This window comes from Patella vulgata, chromosome 4, assembly GCF_932274485.2.
Source record: "Patella vulgata chromosome 4, xgPatVulg1.2, whole genome shotgun sequence".
Classification (NCBI taxonomy): Eukaryota; Metazoa; Mollusca; class Gastropoda; family Patellidae; genus Patella; species Patella vulgata.
The window spans coordinates 51,977,330-51,993,068 of record NC_065882.2 but is presented as its reverse complement, the minus strand read 5'-3'; the positions used below and the strand labels follow the sequence as shown (position 1 = coordinate 51,993,068).

General features: G+C 32.8%; 1 protein-coding gene across 3 annotated transcripts in view; it reads right to left on the bottom strand.

Annotated features, from left to right (window-relative positions):
- The window catches only part of LOC126819621 (X-linked retinitis pigmentosa GTPase regulator), a 77,873-nt gene that overhangs the window by 39,857 nt on the left and 22,277 nt on the right, over nt 1-15,739 (bottom strand). For 2 of the 3 annotated variants that reach the window (XM_050547748.2, XM_050547746.2), the window contains 3 exons: nt 15,027-15,170; nt 14,664-14,773; nt 12,595-12,719 (listed from right to left, as the gene is read on the bottom strand). In XM_050547748.2, coding sequence (XP_050403705.1) covers nt 12,595-12,719; nt 14,664-14,773; nt 15,027-15,170 — 379 coding nt within the window. Of the gene's footprint in view, nt 1-12,167; nt 12,205-12,594; nt 12,720-14,663; nt 14,774-15,026; nt 15,171-15,739 lie in introns of those variants that run through there. The other variant, XM_050547749.2, reaches the window with a different exon arrangement.

Genomic DNA, 15,739 nt, shown 5'->3' with positions numbered 1-15,739 from the left:
CTAAAAGAAAAGTAAAATCCCTGTTGTCATACCAAAACTTGACATGTTCACCTGCCAAATAACATGTGCATGTATTAAGGTGATCTGTTTGTTACTGGGTCATATAACTGGTCAAGTTATGGTGACCATAATCACCAGGTACCCAATTCTATTGTTCACTATTCAAGTGTCCATTAGCTCTGGCCCCCAAACTATATTTTGATAATACATGTATTATTTGTACTGACTAATGTTTGGATTATAGATAGTATGAGGGTGTCTGTAGCGGAATGGTAACACAGATCACTATCATCATCTCAGTGACATGTGAATTGTAGAGCAGACTTAATCCTCCACTAATGGTCTGACAATATGCTGAGAGAAATGGAGATGTTATTCTTCCCACAATACTGGACAAACTCCAGGCTTGGTTCTTATCTAACACCTGTCCATCAACAAAAGTTTATATAAATAACTGAACTGGATACATTTATAATCATTCCTCAATAGGTGACATACAAATATTTAAAGTGAAAGTAGTATAATGTTTGTTCTTCTGTGTATTAATACATGATTAATGGCCTTGGTCTCAGAAAACAGATTGAATAATCCCATTTACACTGACACTGCTAAGGAGTCCAGTAATGCCCCCCCCCCCCCCTCCACCACCTCAATAAAATTCAAGAGGTTATATCTATTCACTATATCAATGCCATAGCAACTTTCATGGTCATGTTATATACTGGATCAGCCACACAAAATTTAAACCAACCAGATTTCCATTGTGTGTCTCAAAAAAAAATTCCGGAATGGTTCTAGATCTGGACAGTTCCATTCTATTATCATAATAAAAATAGGGTTTATTGTAGAATATTAAGATACACTAATTCATTTTACTCATACATTACACATGAAGAGCTCTTCTACAAAATGTGGTAATTACTATTTTACAAATATGCCAGATAGATAACAGAGGAATCTAAAATCCAACATTAAGTGCTGCTCAATGCAACTAATTAAGAGGGAATATTTCAGAATGGACAAGTTCTAATTTTGTTAACACATAATTTCATAATTATGAATTACATGCACCTATTTGGAATATTTCATTGCAAGAAAAACTGGTTCATAAAAGTCAAATTTGTAAATTAGAGAACTAAAATGAGAGACGCAATAAAAAATCAACGCATTGGCTAGTTTTAAAGGCCATGATGCATATGCATGCAAGCAGTTAAAACATAAGAATTTAATTGAATTCCAGATGTATTTTGATGTATTCTTCCTGCTGGTTTGGAAGACCCAAGTCTTGCCCTTGACATTTCCTATGTAGTGCTATTAACCCCATTGTGCAACCCAGACCACATTCATTTATTGACATAACAAGTAAAAGAGATATCTGCTGTAAATCAACTAAAAATACATTGTTAGTGTAAAGATGTTAAAACTGTATATACAAAACCTGTGATGGTTATGTTCTTCATGTTCATGAGATTTCTGTATAAACCATGGTTGTACCACAGTAACAAGCTCTCATTTGGGGAGAGAGAGAGAAAACAATGGGGTTTAACGTCCGCTCAACAAAACTAGGTCATTTTGGGACTAACATATGGTTAAATTTTACTTTAATAATTCACTTGTGCGTTAATGGGTATTTAGCAGTAGGAGGAAACTGGAGGACCCGGAGAAAACGCACATGCTTGAACAGGCGATCCTACTCCTTGTTATGCATAATGAAATGAAATGAAAAAATGAAATGAAATGGGGTTTAACATCCTACTGTTCTGCTTCTAATGTGGGCTAATGAAGACGGGCATACGCCATGCAGTGTGCTATGAGGGAAATTTTGCCCGGGCAGCGGCGCTACGGCCTACTCTTATATCGAATTCCAACTGCCAATTTGTTATGTATAAGCGAGGAATCGAAACCACAACACTTGACTTATGATCTAATGTGTATGCGTTAAACCATCCAGACACACTCGTTTGGACTCTCTTGCTAGCTCCAATAAAATATCAAATCAATTTAAAGACCACATTCACTTTCAGAGAATTAATGTTAGGAAATTTATAAAATAAAAAATAATTATATAATAGTAGCATATGCGGAATTGCTAAAAGGGAGCGAGAGGTAGAACAAAATGTTTAAATTAATTAAACTGATATTAAAGGAAGATGTGGGATTTGCCAGTTAAAAATATTTTTGCCAGTGCATAATAAACTGTTGTTTTACAGTTATATTATACCTAAAGTTATGGTTATACACACAGTTCAATTTACATTTTTTTTCTGTATATTTGTGTGTAATATTTTTTAATGGATGTAATAAGTTTGATTTTTGTTGAGGTAAGTGTAGTATATCATAATGAACCCTCCATACAAAGATAAAAGTTCAATTTAAATTTACATTAATATAATTTCACATCATGTTTTTATGAATTTCAAACAAAAAGATCATCATTAGGTGACCTTCGTAAAGATCACCACTCTTTAATCCTTTTGTCCTTAGATGACTCCAGAAATGTGAGCCTAAATACCGGTAAATCTAATCATTAGCCACTGGTGATATTACAAGAAATGACATCACCTTACATGGTCAAGTAAGTGATATCTTTCACCCAATTAAAGCTTGACTGACCATATGGATCCTATAAGATGCACACATGGAAGCTTTACTAATATTTGTTCTTCAACCCAGTCAGCTAATTGTTCAGATTAACATTAAATGTCTGTATCAAAGTCCCTATGGACATGGAATCAAATAAATGGTTAAGTGTAGCAATTATAGATCTTTATCTCTCAATGCACATCCAATGGGTCAATAACGACACTACTGCCATAGTCTTGTAACTTATCTGGAAGATTAACCAGCTCCTAATATTCAACAGTATGGGAATAGTTTTATAATCTCCAGGATTTATTACTTTTGTAAATACCAATGCTTCCTTCATGATTACAGACCTCATCATATATTTCAGAACTGATCTAATAAACCTTCTGGAAATTATCAATGGATTTACTTAAACACAAAATGTAGCTGTTAAATATTCACTGATAAATTTTTTCCTAGCATCAGAATTAATAAACATTTTTCCTAACATCATAATTAATATACTTACCAAAAAAACATCAGTGTAACAATTTAAAAGTTGTTACCAGTGATAACTTAAATTAGACAGACATTACCTGAGAAGAGTTCAGTAATATAATCTCCTGAGATAACCTTGTTAGAACAGACAGTTGTAAAACATTACATAATATAAACAAACCGATGATATTATGTAATATCCTGTACTCCGGTGAAAATCTTACCCTAGAGCTATGCTATTTACATCACTATAAGAAATTTTCTAATGCTGATGATGAAAATCACCCCAAAAATGAAACAGTATTGCAAAATAAGAAATTAATAAATAAAGCTGTTTGCATTAGACAAAATGACAAAAATATGGAATGATTACCTTGATTATTAGCAGTATAGTCAAACATAACTCCATTTAAAGCAATAAAATCAAATGTCAAAATCGAAACAAGTAACAAATTGGTCATTTAATAAAAAAAAAAAAAAGAAAAAAAGTACAGATAGGTGAGTGTCAATAATTCAAGCACATATTTATACAGGGCAGGTGCCAGACTATTTGAGGCCCTAGGCAATCCCATCCAACGAAAAACAAAATGCCAACTTTCAAAGTTTAAAAAACAATTGGTTTGCAGAAAAAAGCATAACCCAATTCCATTCATTTTCGCACAAATAAATATCTTGTTTTACATGTATGTAAGACAACAAAATATATGAAATGAGAATATAAATACACCAATACCATTTCAGTTATGTGTATGATTAATGAATAAGAGTTATCAGGTTGATTATTAAACTATTTGAAAAATATTTTTGCCCTGAAGTGTCAGTTTTATGAGGGTATATTGGTAGCATTGAATTAAGGTTTCATGAGTTACAGCACCAGTTCTACACAGATGTAATAAAAAAAAACAGTTACAGGCAGTTAGGCTATGTCTACATACTAGATACAATAATACTTATATCATAAGTCATGTCTAGGTCAAAACACGGCTGTTTTTAATAAGTAAAGGTGTCTGGAGGTCAAAGGTCAAGTAGTGGAGTATTGCCACACTGTGAAATAAAACATCCTGCTATGTTTTCTATCATAAATTACAACTGACTGTATACACATTTTAGACTAAACAAGTTATCATCATAGCACAACCTTTACCATAACAATCAACATTGCCGCCAGATAATGCCTGGGAAAATGTTTGCAATGGTGTACAGTTCTAATAGTTCCTGATAGTCTTGTAATCTCATGTCTGTAATAATTAAAGATGTCCAAATTATTTGATGAAATATTTAATTTTGTTTAAATCAAATCCAAAAAATAGTTTGGAGTAGAGCCAGATAATCACAGTAAAACATTAGGCCAAAGGGAAAAAAGTTTTTCTTGTCAACATTTTAAACATCTCTATTATTTTTATAACTTGTTCAAATTTCAACATTGCTTTTTGTGTAGATATCAATGTAAATTTCAAACCAATGCATTCAGAAGTCAAAGATAGTTAAGAATATTTAAACTGTTTTTTTGCACCACATTTAATACCAGATGATCATTAGCTCAATGATATTTCATCAATTTATTAACCAGCTTAACTTAAATCATCAAATTATTAGCCTGTTCAGACGCTTAAATAAGAAATTAATAAATAAAGCTTTAAAAACCAGTTTAACTTAAGCGTCTGAATGCAAATGTCGGGCAAATAAACCAGTTTAAAAAACCCAGCTCACGACCTGTCTTCGAGAAGGCTTTTTATTTTAAACTGGTTCATCTTAGCCGTCTGAACGGGTTGGCTTAAAAATCCCGGCTACAGCTTGCTTTGAGCATGCGCAGTACGCAGTAAGTTACATTCCTGTGAAAATATCGTGGTCAGACAGTGCCATTTTTATCGAAAGCGTGCAAGAACCAAATAAAGAATATGAAGCTACCCATGCGCAGTAAACTCTAACCTCCGACCGGAGAGGTCAGAGTAGTTAAACCGGTTTGGCTTATAGTACGTTATAGTACATGTGAACTGGTTTAAAAATAAGCGTCTGAACGGGCTATTAATTTATATGAAACAACTCACAGGCAGTGACAAACAAGGGTTTGGTGATGCCCAGAGCCAACTCCTGGATTGTATGCCCCCCCCCCCCCACAAGAATCAAGTATAGGACCTAGGCCCTGGTACTCAGAAGACATTTTAAACATGTCACGACATGTAATAAATTTGAATTCAAATTAAGTAGGGCACCATTTCAACAAAGTTAACACGTATAATTTCAAAAAATTTAATTTAATTGCACTATTTAATGTAAATGCATCCCTGAAATGGATGCTCAGGGCTATCACCTCCTCTGCCGCCCTCTCTGCCACAACTGTTCACAGGACCACCATCTATAAATTTGTATCTATTCCTGTAGTTTTGTGTTAAATTCTTACAGATAAATCTGTCTTAATTCTGCTGCCTTGGTAAAATCTCTTACAAACACACTTAGAATTTTTCTGTAATAACTATTTTGTAAATCTTGTTGTAAACCAACTTAAATATTTATCAGCATCATCAACAAAATCCCTTGATGCCAATTTAATGCACTTAGAAACATAAAGTTTATATTTTTTCTGTGATCATTTTTAGTGTTGGAAAGTCATTAAAGGTTGTTTAAGAAATTCCTAGGTGAAATATAACTTTCAAAAACAAATTTATGCCCTCTTTGACCTTTCTGGTATGACCTTCTTTGTGAGTATGTTCTATTTGAGAAGTATATTGGTAAACCCATCAAAATGAAGTTGGCAAAACATAATTTGCTGTCAACCATGACACTTTATGGAACGTCTGTTGGTTTTAATGCACTTTATCATCATGTTTAAAACTTGCAGGAATTAATGAAATGTTGTTCCACCATGTTAATTGGTATTTCATATTCTTCAAAACAAAATGAAAGATCGAGGGATAAAATTTGATGGTACATATACATGAGGAATAAGATTAGAATATTACTGAATACAGGTTATATGGTTATATTTAAATAACATCAAAGCATGTCAATTATTATAACCTATCAGTAACCAGAGAGAGAAAATAAATGGGGTTTAATGCCCACTCAACACAACTATGTCATTTTGAGATTAACATGATTGGTGAGATGGGACAAAAAACATACACCCATTTCCAGCACCAATGACCAAAAGTATACTGTTGATGAGATGTCAGACCAAATCCAATGAATACACTTTATTTAACCCTTTGAAAACGAGCAGCTTGATCTTCGTCCACGACTTTCTCTTCCTTAATTCAGAACTTGGACATCCATAAAAGAACTGTTGGTTGGTACAAGAAAGTGGTATATTGAGGATAAACAAAGAAGGTAAAGTTATAGTGTATATAATACATGTAGTCGGTTTTCCAGCTGCGACCTTCACTTGTTCACATCCAGATGTCGGATGTCTTGGTTCCGGGAACCCAGTCCATAGGCCAAGAAACATTAAGGGAGAACAGATATGTGACAAAATTGGAAATTCGAGAGAGAGAGAGAGAAAGAGAGAGAGAGAGAGAAATGGGGTTTAATGTCCACTCGACAAAAACTAGGTCATTTCGGGACTAACATATGGTTTAATTTTATTTCAATAATTCGCTTGCGCGTAGGGGTCTTTAGCAGTGGGAGGAAACCGGAGGACCCGGAGAAAACCCACGAGGTTGGACAGGCTCGGAAATTCGAACCAGGGTCCATCACCATTCAAATGTCATTTTTTTCCTGGATAGCACTCTAAATATCAAGAACCTTGATTAACTGATATTTGTCGAAAAATGAAACAAGTACTAATTATATAACATTGAGAGATAATTTGCCAGCCTGTGAGCTACAATGTAGTTATAAAACAAATTATTTATTTAAACAATTCACCAAGCTTAATGGTATAATGTAAAAATAAAATTATCAAGCTTGCTTGACAATAGTTAACAAAACCCCCCAAAAAATTACGCTGTAACATTTAATATAATATTCAATAGAAAAACTGCGATTGTATTGACTATAACTGTATACATAAGCCATAGTTTCGTAAGTGGTATAATCAAGTTCACTTCGAGCAATGGTAAGAAATTGAATTCACTGTATATTTAGCAATATTTACAGAAATGTTTCCTAATTTTCACTAATGGAGAGAATATTTGCATTCATTAATTTTTTTTCAATTTTTATTTGCTAGAAGATATTTTTCAGATTTTTTTCTTCAAAGAAATAAGTTGGGAAATTGAATTTTTTTTATCAAGTAAACTAAGAGATGAATAGAGCTGAGATTTAGCAGAACAGATTTGCTTCGATCGAGTTGGTATTGTTCGATTACAATTCAAATGATATCCTGAGGGCTTCTATAAACCGTGGACTTGTTAACCTCAAAATCCACTTACATTATTTGTTCCATATAAAGGTGTTATAATGAGACAGATAGCATTGCAGTTTATTGACGCAAATCACTTGAAAAAACATGGCGGGTCAACACGGACACTAATTGATCAACAAACAAATACTCGATTGATGAAATCAGGAAATCAGATGTGTTGATTCAACGTGAACTACCTGTAATAATCACCTCATGTTCTCTCCATTCCCAGCCAAAAGACCAAAGAGTAGATTGTGTGGAACCGAACAAGCAGAAAATTGACTGCACTCTGATAGCTATTTAACTTTATCTGCCATCTTTGACCCCTCTGGCACTGTACACTACTTAGCCGAAACAATATTGTGGAGTAGGTAAGCGTTTCAGGCGAGATGATTTCAATACATTATTAAAGGTAGGTCGATTGTTCGGCAATCGATACATCCTTCCTCACCTTTGATATTAGGTTTTGCTCTTTGGCCAGCCGAATGATCAGCCATTCAATAATCTGGAAACATGTATCCATACACTAGCAACTTGATCCCCCTTAACATATATATATAGACAAAATTACTCTCCAATTAAAAGCACAACATGTTTTTGTGTCATACAAGTGTGCCATATTTAATGGCTGAAGTTAATTGATCAACCACTTATCCTCTTAACAAAAAAAAGTCGAGCGAGATAACGAGATTCTTGCATTGATGACAGAACAACAAGATGACAACTATATGAGTTTTTATCATATAAAAGAGTTTAGAAAAGGGAATCAATAAATCGTCATATAAACCCCTAGGAGTTCATCCGTTATTTGGCTGCTTGGCATTGTGACTTGTTAAAAGATTTGGGGAGCTATGGAAAAACAATGTTGACAAATCATTTCAATATTACTTTGGAACAAATAATAATGGAAAGACCGAAGGCATTTTTAGTGGAGGGATATTTCCCACAGAAAACCTAGCTTCCTCTACTTTATTAACGATTCACATATTGCTGACATTACAAGACAATAATAGGCAACTGAAGAGCTGTAATAATTGCCATGCTATTTCATGCTATCGACCTTCATTGTATATAAAAGCCACAATCTTTGTACCTCGGGCACAAATAAATGGAAAGTAAATAAAGACTTTTCTCCAAAAAATTATTTCAGTACAAAATCATTAAATTTTTCAATGGACTTAGAAATCATTGGAGATGCGTTTTCATAATTGGTCTAATCTGCACTTTTTGTCAACTGATGTAAAAGCAAATACAAATAATGGAATTTATAACACTGCTCTAAAATTAACGGCAAAATAATTTTACTAAACAACCACCTGAAAGAAAATCATAAATGTTCATTCCAGTTTAAACTGTGTGGGCATACATCTGCTTTTGGCATCCATTATTCGCATCCATTATTAACTGATTTTTACCAGAAAATGATCTGGAATTACTAAGTTAAATTTGTCTTTTAATTCCAACAATTAAATTGGATTCGTTAAAGCTCAAAAATCGAAATACATGTTCATTCATTCTTTTAGTTTTGTTTACACGTAAACAAAGTCAAGATGACAAGATAAACACCTACACATGATGGTAGATTTATATTCAGATCCTGAGATCCCTTTTTATCAACATCTCGGCCACACTTCACTTTTGACGATTAAAGAATATAGGTGAAAATCAAAAGAAATGTAAAAGATGACGGCCTTGTTTTCATGTATTTACTGTAAAAAGTGTTGTATTGACATAATGTGACCCAAAACAGGCTGAAAGTATAAAAGGTCTTTGGTAAAAGATGTCTAAGACACAAGTGTTTTCTATCGGGTTAACACCTAGTCAATTACCGCTTTTATCCTGCGGGGAAATATACTAAACATTATCTGTAATCAATTCCACAAGCTGACTAGCCACTTCAACTTCACAAAAGATTCCTTTTAACACTACTCCAACCCTTTTCTGGTTCCTACAATTACCTAAAGGCTATCCGTGCCGCCAGTAATATATATATATGTTCATTAAGCATTAGAGAAAAGTTTCGATTACCATCATGTGTACATTTACATATGAATATGCACTTACATAATGCATAATAGCACTTTAAAATTCACAAGACATCCTAACAAAGACGTGCCCACAATAAATGCTTTTATTGTTTTTAAAACAGTATAAGGGATATGAATATACACATACATCTATTGACAATCTGTTTTCAATATTCTTAGGACCATTAAAATTGAGTCAATTGCTTCTATGAACTTTCAACTAAAAGTTTTAGTTTTTAAAATGTAGAAATGTTATGGTCCTTTGAAAATAGGATTAAAAGCAATAATTTTAGTTGAAAATAAATAATATATTCAGTTGGTCCGTTCATTTGGATAATTAAATAACTGAGACAGTCAAATACAGAATGCAACAATATTTAGTCACTATCTGACTATACACTCACATGATAAACTATAAGATAAGAATAATTATATAATTTTTATGTGATTTTTTCAAATAGTAATCTCCCAATGTTAAGAGAATACCCATCTAAAAGTTACCTACATAAATTATTAACATTTCTTACAAATGTCTTATTGTTTATTGCTCTATCCAGTTACTAAATTCCACTAAAAGATTATTCAAATATGATATTGTTCAGAATTAATTACTTTCATTATTTAATAAATTTAGGAATCCCTGCACAACAGCAGCACAACAGACTTGGTGTAGAGTTGAGATTTTTTTACCAGTCTGTAACGTTATAATCATTAAAAAATCTCTACTCTAAACAAAGTTGGTTGTGCTTTTGTTTTGCGTGGATTCCTAAATTTATTTTATTGCTCTCTTGCCCCGCCGGTATCATCTTCCTGATGCAGTACCCACGCAGATTTTACCAGCCTGTCCAGCTATAGTTACTCTGTCAAGGGAGTGTTGCCATTTCTCTTCTCGTACCCACTTCGGTTGTACGTGACAAGGAGTAGGGTCGCCTGTCCAACCTCGTGGGTTTTCTCCGGGTCCTCCGATTTCCTCCCACTGCTAAAGACTCCTATTATTATTGAAATAAAATTGAACCATGTGTTAAGTCCCGAAATGACCTAGTTTGTGTCGAGTGGACGTTAAACCCCACTTCTCTCTCTCTCACGTACCCACTTTCATTATTTAATTGAACATGCCACTCTAATACCCCATACAGGAAGAATTACTCAACAAAACTTGACAAAACCTACATTGTTTTGTTTTCTATATTTAGGACAGCAGATACCAATGAGTTTTATTGATATTTGACAGATTTAACAAATTAAGAGATCCAGACAAGTAGACAATAGAATTGGTCTCACAGAACCTGATTTTGAACTTCTGATTCATCATATTAACAGAACGGCTATAGAGACTGACGGTACTCAATGAACGTACCGTAAGACAAGTTGAGTAACTATTCACATCGCGTAATAAAATCATTGAAACATTGATTCATTAAATATAGGTCTGACAGACAACCTTGGGTTTATGTAATCTGTATAAAAAGTCTTGATGGTTCGGTATTGGTTTTCTATTGTGCGACTTCATTGTCCAATAATAAACTGATAGGATACAATATTCACTGAGTTCTTATGGCCTAGGGCTTGCTTTTATTTCTCCTCTTCAATTTATAAGATCAAATATGGATTAGTTCTCTCAGACATAGAATACCATATTAATATTATCTGGAAATTAATACTAGGTACCTTGGAAAAGGCTGACGCCATGATGGATTGCTTGGGCCATTTTGAATTATAATACATTTCTGTATAAATATGTCAAAAATTCAAAATGATATAACTGAAGTTCGATAAATGTCACTATGATCAATTAATTTAAACCTGAGAACTATTAGTAAGTGCAGGAGGACTCCACTACACACATACAAAACCCACAAGACAAACCTGTGGGCAAGACACACAATATACACGCTTATTGCAAATAAAAAACAACAAATTCTGATAAATATCAAATCCAGAAAACAGATCTGGGGGCCAGCTGTAAGAATACACTGCATGATATATTTTTACATATTTAATGGCATATAAAAATTTGTTTTCTGTTAGATGTAACATCAAAATATGTCCATTCTGACACTGTGATATATCAATTAAGCTTCAGAAATTAATAATTCTGTTAAAAGTGAGTAACCATTATAAAGTGAACCAAACATTTATACTGCTTGATAATTAAAGATGAATTACTATTTTAGTGATGAATATTAAATTTTTAAAATTTGTGTAGGTATTAAAAAATATAATAAAGCTGCAATATTTATATCAAAAATATTTCTTATGGCATTAAATTATACAGCACATAAAGACATTAATATGACATTATTATGTATGTGTGGGCCATTTGGAAAATATGACAGAAAATAACTCAAAATTTAGTGAATCAAAACTCTAGCTTAACCAAATAAGTATCCCCTATATCTGTTATGAAAAAATATGATGATCCATAAAATATAAAACTAAAAGACTTGGAAAGTGATCTAGATGAAGTACAACATGGTGGCAAAATAGGCAATAAATATTCTTTTAATGTGGTATAATCTTTTGGATCAACACTTATCACATTCAGTGCATTTTTTACAATTCACATTGATATTTAATGAGAGGCAAGCAGTAAAATCAATTTGTACATTCACATCAGGAAAAACTAGGAGCAGAGATGTTACAAGTCAATATATACAGTGCTAATCCATACTATAAAAGTCACTAGAGCGCGAGCAGTGTTTCATGCTATTAGTAGTCCAGGGGAGACAACTCACCTATACAACACCTGAATCTGTTTTTAATCCAATGACACTGCTTACAAATAATATATTTTAAATCAGGATTGATAAGACATTAAATTTTGCATTAAAAAATAATATTTTGTAATAATTTTTAATCGCCTGTCACTTCTGATCAACTATTCCACGGGGAATATAGTAATTAATTACACTGAACAGCAAATAAATCAGGCAAAGAACTGACTAGGTGTTGGTTCATTACGATAAAAAATAATAAAATTGCCAAATAGTTAGTTTATTATTATAATTCTAAATAAAAGTTGTATGCACATTTTTAGTTTGAATATGTTTTTAATAGAATTTGATTTCAAGCATCCAATAAAATTTTAAAAAATCCAAGTAAAATAGTAACTTAATTAAAAGCTACATATTGCAACAAATATTAGGGTATATGGTTACCTACTTGTTATAGCTAAGTTATGATTGGCACCTGACGCTATTGATTTGATTGGTTCACTTAAGTCGACTTGTTTTGGTATGACAGCTTCCATATTGTCACCTGACCCAATCTGACCATTGAGGTTACTTCTATAATAAAATAAAATCATCTAACCGTAAAGAGCTGACAATAAGTCTTGACTAATATTTATCTGTGATATCACCCTTGGTTCAAGCGCATGTTAAGCCCCATGAACACACAAATTTGACCAATAGAGCAGATTGTGATTAATATGACCACAGGACTGGATTCCTACTATTGATTGTCAAAGGAACTTTTGGAGATTTCTTGGTTTTGTCAGCAGTCTACTGTTTGTGGTATTTTGGAAGGCAAAATGTATGTTTGGTTGGAAAGAAAACAATAGACAGCAATGAGTGGGAATAAACATATTCATGGATGATTAGAAGTTCATAGAAGCTGCAAAATGTCTACTGCACATTCTACATATGCACAGAAAGACAGGTTGCCAGCAAATAAACACACTTTGCACACCCACCCACATTCACCGCAGTCTATAAAGGTTATCACAATATTAACCTTTAGTAGGTAATGCAAGTAATTACCAAACACTAGAAACTGATCAAAGGTAACAACCCATGAACTATTATCAGTAATAATTAAAATTTGATAGGCTTCGAGTTCTTCGTAGCATTATAACCAGGCCTGGAAATAACGGTTTTACATGTACCTGACAAAATGTCAGGCACTAATGAAATAATACCTGACATTTTCAACTTAGTGCCGGACATGTATTAATAATATCAATAAAAAAGATAAATGAGTGCCGGACAAAATGACAGGCACAAGAGGTTTAGTGCCTGACAAAGCCAGAATCTGTGCCTGACATTGTCAGTGACAGGTGCCTTATTTCCAGGCTTGATTATAACGGTAATCAGATGATAACATTTGCTATTAGAGTATTGGTAAATTATTGAAAATCAACACACTTATTCGTCTCATGAACAGAATCAATGTTTATAAATTTCAAATCAACTTGAACTTGATCAAGGGCAATAACTCCAAAAGTGATTATCAGAATTTTAACTGACTGATAACTTTAGCCTCTAGAGCAAAATGATTTTAACATGGTATAATTCTACTTGGAAATCACGCTATATGGTACTATATTTATCTATGTTTAAAGAATGAACAAGGCTAGAATTGTCTGATTTGTAACCATTAATAAAAACATTCAATGTTATTCACAAAATAATTCATTTTTTTTATTTAAACAATATTTTATTCGCTTATATCAATGAGCTTCCCAAACTTATTAATGAATGGAGATCTCTAATAGTTGACTAATCCATAATGATCTCCACATAACACGTACCAACAATCTCAAGCCTGTAGGAATGATTTTGTGGTCTAACATGGAACATTGTGAATGTACATAAAGGAAGCCAGATTCGGATATCAAACATGTGTAGAAGTTACTTCTTTATATTGTATTTTCTGACAAGAACCAACACAAGAGCATTTTTTGGTCAATTTCATTTATCCTTAATTTAATCAATCTTTCATGAAGTTTTTTGAATTTTGAATTTTGAATACAATATGTAGAATATGCATATTTCCTTATTGGTCACTTTTTGCAATACTTGAGAAATATTGACAAGAAAACGCTCTTGTCAGTTTTTGTTGGTGATTAGTAGGACCCAATATTTCCCACAAGGCACTATGTCACATTGTGATTTTTATAGGTAACTACAGAATTTATTATTTATCAGAAAGCGTACAAAGTGTTAATCAGTTCACAAGGGTAATAACTCTGTGAAAAAGTAATTATGTCAAATCAGTCTATTTCGGTAGACTTTATTGAGTTTTAAAGTAATAAAGGGTAAAATATTTAGTTTGAGAGCTGAAACTTCGAATAACAAGGGCAATACCAGTAAACCTTGTAACAGATAAACATTGTTTATGTCACAGAAGCCAAACTACCACTAAGATTTAAAGGTCAATTAATACAGCTAAATAAAATTAAAAAAAAGATTATTGAAAAGGATTTAAGGCTCAAAAATATATATTCTTACCCAACAGCAGCTAAAGAACCATCTTGAAATAAAAATAAAGAATGTTTATCACCACATGTGATTTGCTGTACTGGACGATGGGATGAAAACTTCATATGATGTGGAGACAACTAGAGAAGAAGAAATATAAAACACTGGATAATAAATATGTAAATGTCCTGATCAACAATCCCTGCAAATTTGAAAAGATTCTGACAAGAATTTTGACCTGTGAGTGTTAGGAACTGTGGCCAAACATGGACATATACCACAATGTAGGCATATATAAGTAAGTTCTAAAACAGTTGAAATATATGGTGTTGGTTCATATCACTCCAAAATAACTCCCCAAAATATCAAACCCTTGATAAAAATATTACATACCTGGTTTTCTTTGTACAGTTCATCATTGAAATCATATCCCAGTTGAGCATAGAAATTATTACCAAAACTATAAACATGTCCATTATCTAACCATACCATTGTGTGTCTACCGCCACATGTAATACCAGCAATATTATAATCCATCTATCAAAAGATATTATATGATCCATCATGATTGAGAAAATATTTTGTGAATGTGGCAACACACCATGTTAAAGCATATTTATAATGTAATATGTATGACATAGTTTATTCTTAAATGCTTTTTAATCTGTACTCTGTTTGTATTAATTAACCCTTTCAATGCTAGACGTAAATAAACTGCCTGTGCTAGACCCTTTTTTGAGGAAAAAAGTAAGGTTGGAACTGAATGCCAAACAGTACTTATGGAAGCTTTTATGAAAAATCTTTTTGTCTGTTGGGATGGGCATGAGGTTTGGCTAAGAGGAAAAAATAGAATTTTGGAAATTTGCATAATAATGTAGTCACGTGACGTCATGGCGGCCATTTTGGATTTCTCATTTCTCACTAAAGCTAACACAAAAACAAATTTTTCTCCATGAAATACTTATGAGATATTGTTTTTTTCACTGGAATTTGATAAAGATATATGAAATGAACAAAAATATCAATAGCAGCCATGAGTAATGCCACCACGAACACGCGCATCACGTCTCCCGCTGCCATGACCACGTGCGGATTGCAATACCTTG